Genomic DNA, 19,230 nt, shown 5'->3' with positions numbered 1-19,230 from the left:
CATGTTGGGCAGGCTGGTTTCAAACTCCTGACCTCAGGTGATCCGCCCACCTCAGCCTCCCAAAGTGCTGGGATTACAGGCGTGAGCCACCGTGCCCAGTCAGTTTTTTTGTTGTTTGTTGTTGAGACCGAGTCTCGCTCTGTCGCCCGGGCTGGAGTGCAGTGGAGCAATCTTGGCTCACTGCAAACTGCCTCCTGAGTTCACACCATTCTCCTGCCTCAGCCTCCCGAGTAGCTGGGACTACAGGCGCCTACCACCATGCCTGGCTAATATAGTAGAGACGGGGTTTCATCATGTTAGCCAGGATGGTCTCTATCTCCTGGCCTCGGGATCCGCCTGCCTCAGCCTCCCAAAGTGCTGTGATTACATGTGTGAGCCACCGTGCCCGGCCTGTTTTTTTGTTTGTTTGTTTTGAGATGAAGTTTTGCTCTATTGCCCAGGCTGGAGTGCAGTGGCGCAATCTCGGCTCACTGCAGCCTCTCCCTCCAGGATTCAAGCAATTCTCCTGCCACAGCCTCCTGAGTACCTGGGATTACAGGCATGCATCACTATACCAGGCTAATTTTTGTATTTTCAGTGGAGACGGGGTTTCCCCATGTTGCCCAGGCTGGTCTCAACTCCTAACTTCAAGTGATTCTCCCGTCGTGGTCTCCTAAAGTGCTGGGATTACAGGTGTTAGCCACCACACCTGGCCAAGCATATATTGTTTCAACCAGATACATTTTTATATCCCCAAAATGTTTACACCAAGCAAATTACAAACAATGCTTCTATTCAAAGTTTCTACTGAATCTTGGCTTACGTATTAAAAAAAAATCAACAGCTTTATTGAGATGTAAATTCACATACCATTAAATTCACCCTTTAAAAGTGTACAATTAAACGATTTTAGTATATCTACAAAATTTTGCAACCACTGCTATGTAATTTCAGAATATTTTCATTACCCTAAAGAGAAGCCTGGCTGGGCAAGGTGGCTCATGCCTGTAAATCCCAGCACTTTGGGAGACCGAGGCAGGTGGATCACCTGAGGTCAGGAGTTCGAGACCAGCCTGGCTAACATGGTGAAACTCCGTTTCTACTAAAAATACAAAAAATTAGCTGGGTGTGGTGGGGCACACCTGTAATTTCAGCTACTTGGGAGGCTGAGGAAGGAAAATTGCTTGAACCCAGGAGGCAGAGGTGGCAGTGAGCCGAGATTGTGCCATTTCACTCCAGAGTGGTTGACAGAGCAAGACTCTGTCTACAAAAAAAAAAAAAAAAAAACTGTACCTCTTGGCAGTCACTCCCCATTGAGCCTCTTCCCCAAGTCTCTGCCAACCAACCACTAATCTGTTTTTTGCTCCTGCGGATTTTCTTGTTCTGCACATTTCAGATAAATGAAATCATGTAATATATGGATGGCCTTTTGTGACTGGCTTCTTTTCCTTAGCAACATGTTTCATGTTTTCAATGTTTACCCACGTCAGACCATGTATCAGCACTTCGTTCCTTTTTACTGTCAAATAATACTCTATTATATGGAAATAGAACATTTTGTTTATCCATTCATCAGCGAATAGGTTATATACGTTGTTTTCAATTTGAGGTTATTATAATGTTTTTTGAGATGGAGTTTCGCTCTTTTGCCCAGGCTGGAGTGAAGTGACACGATCTCAGCTCACTTTGCCGAGTTTTCCACTCTCCCGGTTCAAGTGATTCTCTTGCCTCAGCCTCCCAAGTCGCTGGGCCTGGCTGATTTTTGTATTTTTAGTAGAGATAGGGTTGTGGCATGTTGGCCAGGCTAGTCTCGTACTCCTGACCTCAGGCAATCCACTCACCCTGGGCTCCCAAAGCACTAGGATTACAGGCATGACCCAATGTCCCCAGCCCAATTTGGGGTTATTATTTTAAAGAGTATATTTTTCAAATCAAATCCAAATAATGTGCATACAATGTAATTAACTTATATGTCCCTTGAGTTACTTTTATCAATAGGTTTCATCTGTAGGTTTATTCTTCATCTCTTTCCTTTTTAATTTATTTGCTGAAGAAACAGAATTGGTTGCCATGTAGTTTTCCACTCTCTTGATCTGGCTTATTATAGTCCTACAGTTCATTTAATACATCTCTTTTTTTTTGAGACGGAGTCTTGCTGTGTCGCCCAGGCTGGAGTATAGTGGCGCAATCTTGGCTCACTGCAAGCTCTGCCTCCCAGGTTCACGCCATTCTCCTGCCTCCACCTCCGGAGTAGCTGGGACTACAGGTGCCCGCCACCATTCCTGGCTAATTTGTTTTACATTTTTAGTAGAGACAGGGTTTCACTGTGTTAGCCAGGACGGTCTCGATCTCCTGACCTCATGATCCGCCCACCTCGGCCTCCCAAAGTGCTGGGATTACAGGCATGAGGCACCGCGCTCAGCCTAATACATCTCTTTGTCCCCTGTATTTCTTATAAATTAGTAATTAAACCTAGAAGCATAATCACCTTCCAATATGTTTTGGCAAGAACACTTCAAGGTGGTATTGCTATCATGTTTTTTCATGTGTGAGAATCACAACTATATATTCTGGGTTGCATATGTGTTTTTGAGGAAGCAGTAGACTAATATTTTATCTTTTCTTTTTTTTTAAGACAGTCTTACTCTGTCACCTAGGCTAGAGTGTAGTGACACGATCACAGCTCACTGCAGCCTCAATCTCCTAGGTTCACGTGATCCTGCCACCTTAGCTTCCTGAGTAGCTGGAACTATAGGCCCATGCCATCATGCAGAGCTAACATTTTTATTTTTTATAGAGACAGGGTATTCCTATGTTGTCCAGATTGGTCTTGAACTCCTGGCTCCAAGCAATCTTCCTACATTGGCCTCCCAAAGTACTGGGATTACAGATGTGAGCCAACGAACCTGGCCTAATATTTCAATTCATTCTCTAGTTCTTTCTTCATGAGGTTTTAAAACTCTGTTGGACTGACTACTGCAGGTTATTAGACAGACATCTTCAGGGAACACTGGTAGCATATATCCCTGTGCTTAAACCATACAAAAACCTATCTGCCTCTATCCCACCCACCACATGGCTACGAGAAATTCCTAAAGCTAAACACCACCAGTTTGATGTTTTACAACTTAGAAGAGGTTCAACGCTATCAAAAATCACAGGGATATATGATCGGATGTAGTGGCTCACACCTGTAATCCCAGCACTTTGGGAGGCCCCGGTGGGTGGGTCACTGGAGGTCAGGAGTTTGAGAATAGCCTGGCCAACATGGTGAAGCACCGTCTCTACTCAAAATACAAAATTAGCCAGGTGTGGTGGTTCATGCCTGTAATCCCAGCTACTCAGGAGGCTGAGGCTGGGTTCAAGAATCGCTTGTACCCAGAAGGCAGAAGTTGCTGTGAGCCGAGATTGCGCCACTGCACCCCAGCCTGAGCAACAGAGAAAGACTCCGTATTAAAAAAAAAAAAAAATTATAGGGACTTAAAACTGCATTCTCTCTATCACATCAGTCTCTGAGATACATGTATAATATGCTTCATCCAGAGAATTACCTATCTATTCCTATGCTTTAATTCATGTCTCTGAGCTAGTGTGTTCATAAAACAGTACAGTATATCCAACTAGGTATAATTCACCTAACTTTCAGTACAGACTCGACAAAGTCACTGAAAATCTAAACAGATCAAAGTCACCTATTCCTTGTATATTTACCTCCCAAGTAACTATAAGGTCTGATTTACCCCTTTTTAAAAAGTTCCCTTTTCCTGATGACTCGCATTATAGTAGTAACACTGTATACAATGGTACCTGTGATTTTGGAATCTTTAAATCAACTCTGAACTTAAATATGTTACAAAGGAGTTCATTCTTACCTCTAAAACTTCAGTGAATAATTGAAGTAACAAGTAGGGCAAGATAACTTGAGCAAAAAATGTTACATGCAAATAAAATTTTAAGCTCACATTTAACTCAAAATGTCAACTATGCAAAAAATGCTTTGAGACATTTTTTATCACCGAATTAACATAGCATTTGGATTTAGTTTTAAAAAGTATTCACTTAATTTTCCTTAGACTACTACTCTGAATGAACAAATCCCTACTTAATAACTTTTATTCATAAATCTATAAAATATTATTAAATGTACTTCATATTTAAATAACTTATTTATACAATCTCCATTTGGTTGCTAATGTGACTCGCATTTGTGTGCTACAGAGTCCTCTTGTGAAATGAATGAAAAAAAAAGTAAAATACCTTAAAATGTCCCGTGCCTTCATTAGCACTGAAAAATGAGAGCAAAATTAATCAATATTTAATACTTTAAGCTATATGCTTAACCATAAAACAACATATATATTTGAGAAACATCAATTCATTGTAATTCTAAAACACGGTCACCTGAAGTTTTATGAAATAAACAAATGTAATTGTCATTTCTGCCACCTAGTGGTTAAGGCAAAGGCAGTTTTATGCAGTATTTTACACTACTTTCTATGCTTAATTTTAGAAGTTAAAAGTATATTCTTTGTTATTTGATGGAAAATATGAGAATTTGCTTATTTCTTCCAGCTTTATTAGGGGATAATAGACAAATTAAAATTGTGTATATCTATAGGTTTTAAGATGCATATATACCATAAACTAATAAAATCAAGCAAATTAATATATTCATCAGCTCACATATTATTTTACTGTAGTGAGAACATTTAGGATCTACTCTTATCAATTTTCAAGTATATAATACATTATTAACTGTAGTCGTCATGATGTACAATAGATCTCCAGGAAAAAGTATATTCTTAAATATTAGATTCCCCCTCACCCCACATTTAGCATCCTAACATTTTACAGCTTAAAGTCTGATTTCATGTTTGTTTTTCTTTTAATCATAATTAATGTGATTTTTCTCTCTATAGTGATGTTTACAATACAAAATTTCTTACAAGAAGGCTGCTCTGCTTCCTATTGCTTTTCTTGCAGAATAATTACCTAGACATAATTTTACTGTTTCCTTTTCACCTAGAAGCCTACAGATTTCTTGGTTAAATCAATTACTTTTTTTTTTTTTTTTGAGGCGGAGTCTTGCTCTGTCGCCCGGACTGGAGTGCAGTGGCCGGATCTCAGCTCACTGCAAGCTCCGCCTCCCGGGTTCCCGCCATTCTCCTACTTCAGCCTCCCGAGTAGCTGAGACTACAGGCGCCCGCCACCTCGCCCAGCTAGTTTTTGTATTTTTAGTAGAGACGGGGTTTCACCGTGTTAGCCAGGATGGTCTCGATCTCCTGACCTCGTGATCCGCCCGTCTCGGCCTCCCAAAGTGCTGGGATTACAGGCTTGAGCCACCGCGCCCGGCCAAATCAATTACTTTTAAGCCATGGAGGAGACAAGGGAGATCTAACTTTTTGTTGAGAAAGTACTATGTGCCAGGCACTGAATTAGGTATTCATATATTGTGCATGTTTTTAATTTAGTTCTCACAATAGCCCTACAAATCAGGTATTAGTACCCCTTTCTAAAGATGAAAAAAAATTAAGCTCACAGAGGTCATAACTTGCTTTGGGTCACACAGAGCTGGTAGGTAATAAAACTGAAATTCAAACTCAGGTATGCCTAACATCAAAGCCAATATTCTTTCTTCCTTATGTTGTGAAGATTAGACAAGTTCACAATTGCATCATCTCCAAAGTACTCTTCTTTTTCTTTCTTTCTTTTTTCTTTAAGACATAGGATCTGCTCTATCACCCAGGCAGGAGTGTAGCGGCTCACTGCAGCTTCAACCTTCTGGGCTTAAGTGAACTTCTTGCCTTAGCCTACCTGAGTAGCTGGGAGTACAGATATGTGCCACTATGCATGGCTAATTAAAAAAAAAAAAAAATTAAGAGATAGGGTCTCACTATGTTGGCCAGGCTGGTCTCAAAACTCCTGGCCTCACGCCATCCTCCTGCCTTAGCCTCCCCAAGTACTGGAATTACAGGTGTGAGCCACCTAGACTCCAAAGCACTCCAGCCTGGGCAACACAGCAAGACTCCATCTCCAAAAAAAAAATTTAAAAAATATATAAAAAGAAAAAAGTAAGAGAGATACAGAAATATATAATTTATATATTATAAATAAACCTATAAATGATTTATTTTATACATTATATCAATATATAAACTGTAAATCCGTAAATATACATATAAATATAAAATATATACATAAATAGAATGCTAAATTATCATATTATCTTAGAGTTATAAAATAAAACATCCCATTCATTATAAGAATTGTCTTGTAGAATACATGGTACATGGGCATCAGCTTCTGCCTGAACATCAAAAGACAGCTTAACTGACAAGTCAGCAATTTCATTTGTGGGGGACTTTGTTAGAAATTGCTTGCTTGCGGCCGGACACAGTGGGTCACGCCTGTAATTGCAGCACTCCGGGAGGCCGAGGTAGGTGGATCACATGAGGTCAGGAGTTTGAGACCTGCCTGGCCAACATGGTAAACCTCCGTCTCCACTAAAAATACAAAAATTAGCCAGGCATGTTGGCACATGCCTATAATCCTAGCTACTCGAGGGGCTGACACAGGAGAATCACTTGAACCTGCGAGGCGGAGGTTGCAGTGAGCCGAGGTCATGCCACTGCACTCCAGCCTGGATGACAGAGCCAGACTCCATCTCAAAAACACACAAAAAATTACTTGCTTCCACTTAAACATGCTTCACCCAGTAACATATACCTAGTAGTCATAGTTTTGTCTTCTGATATTGTGAATCAGACCAATTTTTCTTTTATTTGGTAGCCCTTTAAAGATTTTAAACTAATTTGAGGGACTTACCATTGCTTTATTTCCAAATGAAATATTTTTGTTCCTTCTGCTACCACATAGGATGTATTTTCAAACTTTTACCATTCTGGTTATACCTGTTTACCAATATCTCTCTTAAAGTATGGTATCCAGAGCTGAACACAATACTCTTGTTGGACTAAGGCAGTATAGAGTGGCATACTACTCTCAGGTTTACTAAACACCACTGAGTTTAAAATGGCATTAAATTTTTGCTGTATCACACATCTCGTAAGACTCCATTTTCTTTGGTATGCAGGTGTATGTATTATATAGCACCATGGACCACTTAACCTTTATTTTTGAATGACCTTGCATTATTTTAGTAGTCATATTGATAATTTAGACTTAAGAATATCATATGTTGATTCTTACAACAATCCTTTGAGTTGCTATTGTAATCTCCAGTTTAGAAATACAGAAACTGATGATCAGTTCAGAGAAGTTACATCCCAAGGGTTACCTACCCTGAGTTAGTCTTCAAAACCTATACTCTTTTGACATACCATGCAGTCTGTCTTGGGTTATTTCTTTTTATAATCTACTTTACATATAGAAACTATAGAACAAAAAGGATAAGAGACTATCTTAAGATCATAAAGCCAGGCATGGTGGCTCACGCCTGTAATCCCAGCACTTTGGGATGCCGAGGTGGGTAGATAACCTGAGGTCAGGAGTTTGAGACCAGCCTGACCAACAAGGAGAAACCCCATCGCTACTAAAAATACAAAATTAGCCGAGCGTGGTGGTGCATGCCTGTAATCCCAGTTATCCGGGAGGCTGAGGCAGGAGAATTGCTTGAACCCAGGAGGCAGAGGTTGCAGTGAGCCGAGATCATGCCACTGCACTCCAGCCTTGACAAGGGCAAAACTCTGTCTCAAAAAAAAAAAAAAAAAATTAAAAAAAAAAAAAAAAAAATTGGTCAGGCGCAGTGGCTCACACCAGTAATCCCAGCACTTTGGAAGGCCAAGGCAGGCGGATCATGAGGTCAGGAGATGGAGACCATCCTGACTAACATGGTGAAACCCCGTCTCTACCAAAAATACAAAAACATTAGCCGGGCATGGTGGCAGGCACCTGTAGTCCCAGCTACTCCGGAAGCTGAGGCAGAAGTATGGCATGAACCCGGGAGGCGAAGCTTGCAGTGAGCCGAGATCACACCTCCAGCCTGGGCAAGAGAGCAAGACTCCATCTCAAAAAAGAAAAAAAAAAGACCATAAAACATGCATACCCTGTTGGGCGCAGTGGCTCACGCCTGTAATCCCAATACTTTGGGAGACCGAGGTGGGTAAATCACCTGAGGTCAGGAGTTTGAGACCAGCCTGGCCAACATGGTGACATCCCATCTTTACTAAAAATATTAAAAACTTAACTGGGCATGGTGGCATACACCTGTAATCCCAGCTACTCTGGAGGCTAAAGCAGGAGAATCGCTTGAACCCCAGAGGCAGAGGTTGCAGTGAGCTGAGATCGTACCACTGCACTCCAGCCTGGGCAAAAAGAGAGAAACTCCGTCTCAAAAAAAAAAAAGGCATACCCAATTTAGGGGAGAAATCTAATTTCATATTCCAGTAACTGAAAAATTAGTGCAGAGGCTGAATCCACCTCAATGTTTTTCCTCCTCTAAGTCAAGCAGAGTCAAGCACTGAACCAAATTTGCCTTTGTGCTTCCATCAGACTAAAACTCCCCTTGTCCTGTCATGAAAACAGTTTCCTACGGGTTACTCCCAATAGCCTAACTTTTGTGGTAACATATATGCTTTTCCACGTAATAAAAAGTTAGGGTGAGGTGCAGTGGCTCATGCCTGTAATCCCATCACTTTGGGAGGCCTAGGTGGGTAGACTGCTTGAGCCAGGAGTTCAAGACCAGCTTGGGCAACATGGTAAAGTATTAGCTGGGCATGATGGTGTGTGCCTACAGTCCCAGCTGCTCAGGAAGCTGAAACGAGAGGACTGCTTGAGTCTAGGAGGCAGAGGCTGCAGCAACCCAAGATCGCGCCATTGCAATCCAGCTTGGGCAGCAGAGAAAGACCCTGTCTCAAGGAAGAAAAAAAAAAGATAAAGGACCATATTATGAGGTACACTGAATACCCATCATAATCAACAATTTCTAAGATTCAATTTTTATTTACACAGCAGGACCTTAATATATACCTTATGAGGCTGGGTGCAGTGGCTCACGCCTGTAATCCCAGCACCTTGGGAGGCCGAGGCAGGCGGATCACGAGGTCAGGAGTTCGAGACCAGCCTGGCCAACATGGTGAAACGCCATCTCTACTAAAAATTCAAAAATTAGCTGGGCGTGGAGGAGGGCACCTGTAATCCCAGCTACTCGGGAGGCTGAGGCGGCAGAATTGCTTGAAACCGGAAGGCGGAGGTTGCAGTGAGCTGAGATCGTGCCACTGCCCTCCAGCCTGGGCAACAAGAGCAAAATTCTGTCTGTCTCAAAACACAAACACACACACACACACACACACACACACCCCTTATGAGGCCGAGTGCAGTGGCTCACGCCTGTAACCTGAGCACTTTGGGAGGCTGAGGCAGGCGGATCATGAGGTCAAGAGTTCCAGACCAGTTCGAGACCAGCCTGGCTAACAGGGTGAAACCCTGCCTCTACTAAAAATACAAAAAAAAAAATTAGTCAGGCACGGTGGTGTGCGCCTGTAATCCCAGCTACTTGGGAGGCTGAGGCAGGAGAACTGCTTGAACCCAGGAGGCAGAGGTTGCAGTGAGCCGAGATTGTGCTGCTACATTCCAGCCTGGATGACAAAGCAAGACTCTGTCTCGGGAGAAAAAAAAAAAAAGGAAAAAAACATATATATATAAAAAAATATATACTTTACATAATATACCTTATGAATAAACAAAAGGAATTTATTCAAGGTTATAAAGCTAGAAAACAGCAGAGCTAAGACTTAAATCCAGATCTCCAGATCTCCTATTCCAAGGTAGTGCTTTTTCCTCTACGGCAGGGAATGCGTTAATAATGGAACAACTTTGGTGATGGTAATGACTGCCTTGAGCATTGTGGTCAAGTCTCACTCAGGAAAGCCTGCTATCATTAATTATTGATTTCTGCTACAAGTAAAGAAAGAAGAAATGGTGGCACACCCATCACATGTTTACCATCGTTGTATTACAACATCTGACTTTTCAAAAAAGGTATAAAAAGTGGATCCAAGTTCTTGCTGTGGATTAGTGAAAAATGTTACATTTCTCCAAAATAATTTTTTTTGAGAGAGGGTCTTGCTCTTGTCACCCAGCCTGGAATGCAGTCGTGCAATCAAGGCTCACTGTAGCCTCAAACTCCCAGGCTCAGTCGATCCTCCCCATCAGCCTCCCTAGTAGATGGGACTACAGGTGCACGCCACCATGGCAGTTAATTTTCTTTTTGTATTTTTTTGTCGAGACAGGGTTTTACCATGTTGCCCAGGTTGGTGTCCAGCTCCTGGACTCCAACACAGGCGCGTGCCACCACACCTAGATAATTTTTTACGTTTTTGGTAGAAACAGTGTTTCACCATGTTGGCCAGGCTGGTCTCAAACTCCTAATCTCAAGTGATCCACCCACCTCGGCCTCCCCAAGTGCTGGGATTAAAAGAGTGAGCCACTGCACCCGGATTTTTTTTTTTTTTTTCCAGACAGAGTTTCACTCTGATTGTCCAGGCTGGAGTGCAATGACATGATCTTGGGTTACTGCAACCTCTGCCTCCCAGGTTCAAGTGATTCTCCCACCTCAACCTCCCAAGTAGCTGGGACTACAGGCACCCGCCACAACACCTGGCTCGTTTTTGTATTTTTTAGTAGAGACAGGGTTTCATCATGTTGGTCAGGGTGATCTTGAACTCCTGACCTTAGGTAATCTGCCCGCCTTGGCCTCCCAAAGTGCTGGGATTACAGGCATAAGCCACCATGCCCGGCCGATATGTTCTTATATGGCCTTTCAGGAATGGTCTGTGCACATAAAAAGTATATGTGTACGTGCATATTTTCCACCATCCTCTTTTTAGAAAACTTAAGTAAGCACATGGTACGTGTGCTTGCCTTTCTGCACCTTGCTTTTTCCCACTTAATACATCTTGGAGATTATTCTACATCATCACACACATTATTATATTAGCGCATATTCATGTATGGGCATACCATTATTTAACCTACTCCCTTATAGAGACATAAATTGTAACACTCTTTAATAATAGAAATTGCTGGATTAAAATTTGGAATTACATGATTTCTTCTAATTTTTCCAAAGGGATCTTTATGTCATTATCATCAACCACTACTATGGGCTTCTTGGGGACATAAGAAATGTCTCTTGCCTTTTAGGGGTTCTTAATATCAGTTGAGAGCACAAAGTGAATATACAAGGAGATAAATACAACAAAGCACACGCTAGATAATAAATGATACAAGCAGCCCAGAGTTATAAAGAGATGACTGAGAAGTAAAATAGTCAACAGTGATACAACATGAGAAATCTAGATTTTTCCAAGAAAGGCATTTTAGTTTACTGTGCCAGCCAGTTATGCGTTTGAAAACTACACTTTGATACATGCCAACTCTGGGACCATGACAGTCTGTTTAACATTGCTGCACTAAAATGGAGTACACCATATGCTACAGTGTATGAAAGAAGCCATTTATTCTAATTAGAAAAGTATCTAGCTGGGCACGGTGGCTCACTTCTGTAATCCAAACACTTTGGGAGGCTGAGGTAGGTGGATCACCTGAGGTCAGGAGACCAGCTTGGCCAACATGGCAAAACCCTGTCTCTACTAAAACTACAAAAATTAGCCAGGCGTGGTGGTATGTGCCTGCAGTCCCAGTTACTTGGGAGGCTGAGGCAGGAGAATCCCTTGAACCTGGGAGGCAGCGGTTGCAATGAGCTGAGATTGCGCCACTGCACTCCAGCCTAGGCAACAGAGTAAACCAATGTCTCCAAAAAAAAAAAAAAAGAAAGAAAGAAAGAAAGAAAGAAAGAAAGAAAGGTATCTAACTAATTTGGCAAAATCAAGTAAAGTTGAAGAGGAACACATACCCTAAGACTGAGTAAAACTACACTCGTGGAGAACTATCTATCTCATATATACACAGGAGATACATATGAATATGTTTACAGCAATATTGTTTATAATAGCAACAAGTAAATAAACCCACAAACCTGGAAACAACCTAAATATTCAACAGAACAGGAAAATATAAGAAATAATATATTCATTTTAATGGAATGCCAGATAATGGTAAAAATGAATGAACTAGAGCTATATATTTCAATAGGGATGAATCACACAATACTGAGTGAAAAGCATACCATTTCAAGTTTGGCAAAAACAATGCTACATACTGCTCAGGAATAGATATACAAGTGGCAAGCACATGAAAAAAAAAGGCATGGGAATGACAAACACTTTTTTTTGTTTTTGAGACAGAGTCTCACTCTGTCACCCAGACTGGAGTGCAGTGGCATGATCTTGAGTCATTTCAACCTCTGCTGCCTGGTTTCAAATGATTCTCCTGCCTCAGCCTCCTGAGTAGCTGGGATTATAGGTACCTGCCACCATGCCTGGCTAATTTTTGTATTTTTAGGAAAGACAGGGTTTCACCATGTTGGTCAGGCTGGTCTTGAACTCCTGAACTCGTGATTTGTCCGCCTCAGCCTCCCAAAGTGCTGGGATTACAGGCGTAAGCCACCATGCCCAGTCTTTTTTTTTTTTTTTAGACGGAGTTTTGCTCTTGTTGCCTGGGCTGGAGTGCAATGGCATCATCTTGGCTCACTGCAACCTCTGCCTCCCAGGTTCAAGCTACTCTCCTGCCTCAGCCTCCCGAGTAGCTGGGATTACAGATGCCCGCCACCATGCCCAGCTAATTTTTTTGTATTTTTAGTAGAGACGGGGTTTCGCCGTGTTAGTCAGGCTGGTCTCGAACTCCTGACCTCAGGTGATCCACTCACCTCAGCCTCCCAAAGTGCTGGGATTACAGGCATGAGCCATCACACCCGACCCTTTATACCTTTTTCTAATTATTTCTAATATTCAATTATTTCATAATTCTCAAAGGGGATGTCAGAAAAACTTGATTTTACCTGAGTTCAGAACGATTTCCTGTTAGGACTGTTAACATTCTTTAAATTAAAAGGCAGATTTTTAGGGTACTCACCCAATGAACTCCAGTAATAAAGACATATCAAGTTCTGGTGGAATACGAAACACTGATTCTAGGACTTTTTTAGATCTTCCTTTGCTTGAAGGGACTGGTTGTGGAACAGCTATTTAATAGTTAAACAAAAATGTTAATTAAGAATAAAAATGTCATAAATTGAGATCTTTGGAAAAATAACTACACAAGTATTGTAACTATGTTGAGTATTTAAAAGATCATAAAGCACTCAATCTCCCTGTCTTTAATGACATCAGCTAATCTGTCAAAGCCAGTGCAATGAGAGGGAAGCCTGGGACCACTCCACAATGGAAGGCAAAGATGTGGCGGGCTTATTAGGGCCGCAGAGAGAGCTCATCAGAACAGCAACATGTGTAGACAACCCTGCATAAGCACTACCATGTGCCAGGGCTCATACTTAGCACTTCACATGCATCATCTCATTCATCCTTACTATAGTCCCATGATATAGGTACCAGTGCTACTCTTTTTTTTTCCCTTAACTAGTAAAGAAACTGAGATGGCCAGTCACATGGCTCATGCCTATAATCCCAACCCTTTGGGAGGCTGAGGTGGGTGGATCACCTGAGGTCAGGAGTTCGAGATCAGCCTGGCCAACATCACGAAACACCATCCCTACTAAAAATACAAAAATCAGCCAGGCATGGTGGCGTATGCCTATAATTACAGCTATTTGGGAGGCTGAGACAGGAGGATTGCTTGAGACTGGAAGGTGGAGGTTGTAGTGAGCCAAGATGATGCTACTGCACTCCAGCTTAGGCGACAAGAGCGAAACTCTGTCTCAAAAAAAAAAAAAAAGAAACTGAGGCTTAGAGAGAATAAGCAATATGTATAAGGTCACCCAGGTAACTAAGTCAAAGAACCAGGATTTAGGCTAACCAAGGTGGTTTACCCCTGTAATCCCAGCACTTTGGGAGGCCGAGGTGGGTGGATCACTTGAAGTCAAGAGTTCGGAACCAGCCTGGTCAACATAGTGAAACCCCATCTCTACTAAAAATACAAAAAAATTAGCCAGGTGTGGTGGCACATGCCTGTAATTCCAGCTACTCGGGAGGCTAAGGCAGATGAATTGCTTGAACCTGGGAGGCGGAGGTTGCAGTAAGCCAAGATCACGCCACTGCACTCCAGCCTGTGCGGCAGAGCGAGATTCCATCTCATCCAAAAAAAAAAGCCAGGCACGGGGGCTCACGCCTGTAATCCCAGCACTTCGGGAGGCCAAGGTGGGCAGATCACCTGAGGTCAGGAGTTCAAGACCAGCCTGACCAACATGGAGAAACCCCGTCTCTATTAAAAATACAAAATTGGCCAGGCATGGTGGCTCAAGCCTGTAATCCCAGCACTTTGGGAGACCGAGGCGGGCAGATCATGAGGTCAAGAGATTGAGACCATCCTGGCCAACATGGTGAAACCCTGTCTCTACTAAAAATACAAAAATTAGCTGGGCGTGGCGGCAGGCGCCTGTAGTCCCAGCTACTCAGGAGGCTGAGACAGGAGAATCGCTTGAGCCCAGAAGGCAGAGGTTGCAGTGAGCCAAGATCATGCCACTGCACTTCAGCCTGGTGACATCTCAAAAAATAATAATAATAAATAAAAATACAAAATTAGCCAGGTGTGGTGGCACATGCCTGTAATCCCAGCTACTTGGGAGGCTGAGGCAGGAGAATTGCTTGAACCCGGAAGGTGGAGGTTGCGGTAAGCTGAGATCACAGCATTGCACTCCAGTCTGGCAACAAGAGCAAAACTCCATCTCAAAATAAAAAGAACCAGTATTTAAATCCAAATCTATTTGACATCCATTCCATGACATTATATCATCATAAAAACTAACACTGGAACAGTTATTGTGTGCCAGGCACTGTTTTAAGTGCTTATATTACTCAATATTTTTTTTTAATGAAGTGGTATGATTATCACTATTTTGTAGATGAAGAAACAGATATGTAACTGGCTTGGCTTAAGTTATACACCTCACAAAATGGCAGGGCTAGGAACAAACTCAGAGAATCTAGCTCCACAGTCTGCAATCTCTAATTTTTATAAATAAATTGATTACATACAGCATTACCTTCAAAATCTCTCTGATCATATAACAAACTAACCCCAAAAGGAACTTCAAAGGGCACATATTTTATTGTTAGTATTCTTTAATCTATAAGTACATTATAGTATACACCCAAACTTACCAGGTTTAGGTACTTCTAGACCTCTTTCTTTATAGAAATCATGCATTTGCTTTTTTTCTCCTAAAAAATGATAAAACACAGACTAAATTACACTTAAAATGTAACTAGTAGAGTCAGAGATTCTGGGATTCACAACCATGTAATAAAAGAAACTTACTTTCCTCTAGATTGATCACTAATTTGTACACTATGTCTTGTAACTGTCGGTCCAACCTAATAAAAGGAAAGGATGGAGAATACCTCAGAATTCAGAAAAATGCATTTTGGTACAGAGTGAGTTAATTGTGTTTTCTCTTGAAAGTAGGTATCTTCTTTCTCAGAGGTGAGTTACTTTTAAGTAGAATTTACAGTTCCTAAAATATAACTCACTCAAGAAAACCTTAAATAAATATATGCAATCATAAGTATTCACAGATTCTTGAATGGGTAACTAAACTGTTTCATGCGCATTGATTTCTGTGTGTGTGTGACAAGGTCTCACTTTTGTCACCCAGGCTGGAGTGTAGTGGCTCAATCGTGGCTCACTACAGCCTCTACTTCCTAGGCTTAAGTGGATTTTCCCACCTCAGCCTTCCAAATAGCTGGGACTAAAGGCGTGTGACACCACGCCTTGTTAATTTGATTTTATTCCCTTCATAAGAATACAAGTTGAGGGCAGAGACTGTATTTTGAACTTCTATCATCTGCAAAGCACTCCTGTGTGAAGGTAGTAAAAAATCAGTAGTATATGTTGAATAAATAACAGTAATCTACTGTTAGCACTTTTCCTCTCTTAAGAAACTGAGTATGAACTGGAAATTTGATTAATAAGCCACAATGAGCTATGACAAATGGGCTTTACTAAAGAGGCCAGTTGTTTCAGGTATTACTTCTAAAAAAACAGAATTTGGAATACCTATATACTGGAAATGAAAAGCCTAAACTAGCCTCATTAACCTGAATGAGTGATGATGGGATTAAAATTCTCAGGAAAGAGGCCTGTGCCTCTTTTAAGTCCTCAGCAGATATTACAGTGCCTGGTACATAGTAAGTGCTCTATACATATTTCTTAAAAGAATATGTAGTTCCCTTTTAATTTTTAGAGAGGTCAAGAATTTTTTTTTTTGAGACATTCTCCTCACTCTGTTGCCCAGGCTGGAGTACAGTGGCACAATCTTGGCTCCTGCAACCTGTCTCCCAGGTTCAAGTGATTCTCCTGCCTCAAGCTCCCAAGTAGCTGGGATTACAGGCATGTGCCGCCACTCCTGGCTAATAGTGGAGATGGGGTTTCACCATGTTGGCCAGGTTGGTCTTGAACTCCTGACCTCAAGTGATCCACCCACTTCGGCCTCCCAAAGTGCTGGGATTATGGCGTTAGTCGCTGACCCCATCCTGAGAGGTCAAGAATTTATTCCAACTATATAACTTCAAGCTTTCAGAAAAAGTTATATTTAAAATACAATTGTAACTTATATATTCTTCTTACCTTATGTTATAAAGAGGTTGTGTCTGATGTACTACTATATTGCATTTTGGACATCTGTTGCTGTAGTAAAAATGTCTTACAATGCAGCTTTTACAAACTGTTGAAAAAGAAAATGTTGAAGTCAGGATGCTTTGAAGACATTTCAAAAACTGAAAAATTATTCAGAAATGTGACCAGTATGCTTACAGGTATGAAGACATTCTGTAATGGTAGTTGCATCTATTAAGTAACCTTTGCAAATGGAACACAAGATGTATGGGGTCAGCTCAGAGAGATTAATCAGGCGCTGCAAATACAATGGAAACAGTTTTAAAACACAAGTCCTTGCCTTTTTCATTTTTTTTTTTTGAGATGGAGTCTCACTCTAGCCCAAGCTCATTGCAACCTCCGCCTCCTGGGTTAAAGCGATTCTCCTGCCTCAGCCTCCCGAATAGAGGGGATGAGAGGCGCGCACAACCAGGTCTGGCTAATTTTTGTATTTTTAGTAGAGATGGGGTTTCACAATGGTGGCCAGGCTGGTCTCGAACCCCTGACCTCAGGTACCCCTGACCTCAGGTGATCCACCCGCCACAGCCTCCCAAAGTGCTAGGATTACAAGCGTGAGCCACCGCGCTCAGTCCACCTTCCGCAAAACTTTAAACCATAATTTCAAAATGTCATTGCAACATGTAAACATTTACCTCCAACCCATTAAAATACCGCTGAAAGTTACAATAATAACATAATATAAATTATTGTTTCTTTCCTTTTTTTTTTGAGAGGGAGTCTGGCTCTGTCACCCAGGCTGGACTGCAGCGGCAGGATCTTGGCTCACTGCAACCTCCGCCTCCCGGATTCAAGTGATTCTCCTACCTCAGCCTCCTGAGTAGCTGGGATTACAGGCGCGTGCCACCACGCCTGGCTGCTTTTCGTCATTTTTAGTAGAGACGGCGTTTCACCGTTTTGGTCAGGCTTAACTCCTGACCTCGTGATCCACCCGCCTCGGCCTCCCAAAGTGCTGGGATTATAGGCGTGAGCCACAGCGCCCAGCCAAATTACTGTTTCAAAAGGATCTTTTTTTTTTTTTTTTTTTTTGAGACGGAGTCTCGCTCTGTCGCCCAGGCTGGAGTGCAGTGGCCGGATCTCAGCTCACTGCAAGTTCCGCCTCCCGGGTTCACGCCATTCTCCTGCCTCAGCCTCCCGAGTAGCTGGGACTACAGGCGCCCGCCACCTCGCCCGGCTAGTTTTTTTGTATTTTTTTAGTAGAGATGGGGTTTCACCATGTTAGCCAGGATGGTCTCGATCTACTGACCTCGTGATCCGCCCGTCTCGGCCTCCCAAAGTGCTGGGATTACAGGCTTGAGCCACCGCGCCCGGCCCTCAAAAGGATCTTTACGCCGGGCGCGGTGGCTCATGCCTGTAATCCCAGCACTTTGGGAGGCTGAGGCGGGCGGATCATGAGGTTAAGAGATCGAGACCATCCTCGCCATAACGGTGAAACCCCCGTTTCTACTAAAAATAAAAAAAGTAGCCGGGCGTGGTGGCGGGCGCCTTGTAGTCCCAGCTACTCCAAAGGCTGAGGCAGGAGAATCGCAAGAACCTGGGAGGCGTTGTTTGCAGTGAGCCGAGATCGTGCCACTGCACTCCAGCCTGGGCGACAGAGCGAGACGCCGTCTCAAAAAAATACAAAACGAAATTAAAAAAAGGATCTTTGCTGCCCAGTAAGCAGTAGCTTCAATAATTATTTACAGGACAGGCTACATGGCTCACGTCTGTAATCCTTTGGAAGGCCAGAGAGGGAGAATCACTCGAACCCAGGAGTTCGAGAACAGCCTGGAAACATAGGGAGCCCTCCACGCTTAAAAAAAAAAAAAAAAAGTTTAATTAGCCCGGCGTAGTGGCGCGTGCCTGTAGTCCCAGCTACTCCGGAGCCTGAGGCGGGAGGATCGCCTGAGGCCAGGAGTTGGAGGCTGCAGTGAGCCATGGTCGCACCACTGCACTCCAGCCTGGGCGACCCTGTCTCAAAATAATTGTGATTATTAACAGAACGAATGAATCGGACTCGCATAGCCTAAGTGACCTGCAGGAACCTCACAAAATAAGCGGGTAAAGACCTGGGCCGGGCCGCAGGCCTGTCGGCGCCACACGCCTAGGCAGCCGGGGTCGGGGGAGGTCGGCTCCAGCGATCCGGGCGGCAGTGGCGTACTAGGATCGGGCCCACACTCGGCTGACGACTGCCAGCTACGTCCCTGACGCCGCTTGAGCCCGGAGGGGTCGCGCGGGGGCTCTAAATACCTCCTCCTCGTCCTCCGAGTCCTGCCGGCCTCCCTCCAGCCTCAACGAGAAGTGACTCATGTCCTCCTCCTCCTCCTCTTCTTCCTCCTCCAGCTCCTCTTCTTCTTCCAACTCCTCGTCCTCGTCCTCGAAGCGGCCTCTGAAGCGGCCCAGGCTGCGCTCCGGCTCCAGCTCAGGGGGCCGAGAGCCGGAGCAGCCGGGAGCCCCCGTCTCAGACAGAAGCGCCGGTCCCTCCTCACCCGCTGCGGGTGCGGGGGTGAGGGCGGGCGGGGAGGCGGGAAGCGGAGGCGGCAAGGCTGCAGCTCCCTCGGCTTT

At 43.2% G+C, this 19,230-nt stretch overlaps 1 protein-coding gene across 1 annotated transcript in view; it reads right to left on the bottom strand.

Moving 5' to 3' along the window:
• The window catches only part of PCGF6 (polycomb group ring finger 6), a gene marked incomplete at its 5' end in the record, with an annotated part of 50,929 nt that extends 31,699 nt beyond the window's left edge, over positions 1 to 19,230 (bottom strand). The window contains 7 exons of the mRNA XM_011957423.1: positions 4,237 to 4,264; positions 12,973 to 13,081; positions 15,177 to 15,236; positions 15,334 to 15,389; positions 16,642 to 16,738; positions 16,828 to 16,927; positions 18,916 to 19,230. Coding sequence (XP_011812813.1) covers positions 4,237 to 4,264; positions 12,973 to 13,081; positions 15,177 to 15,236; positions 15,334 to 15,389; positions 16,642 to 16,738; positions 16,828 to 16,927; positions 18,916 to 19,230 — 765 coding nt within the window. The remainder of the gene's footprint in view (positions 1 to 4,236; positions 4,265 to 12,972; positions 13,082 to 15,176; positions 15,237 to 15,333; positions 15,390 to 16,641; positions 16,739 to 16,827; positions 16,928 to 18,915) is intronic.

Source organism: Colobus angolensis, unplaced genomic scaffold, assembly GCF_000951035.1.
Source record: "Colobus angolensis palliatus isolate OR3802 unplaced genomic scaffold, Cang.pa_1.0 Scaffold44, whole genome shotgun sequence".
In the NCBI taxonomy this organism is placed as follows: domain Eukaryota; kingdom Metazoa; phylum Chordata; class Mammalia; order Primates; family Cercopithecidae; genus Colobus; species Colobus angolensis.
This window is presented reverse-complemented; position numbering and strand designations above follow the sequence as displayed.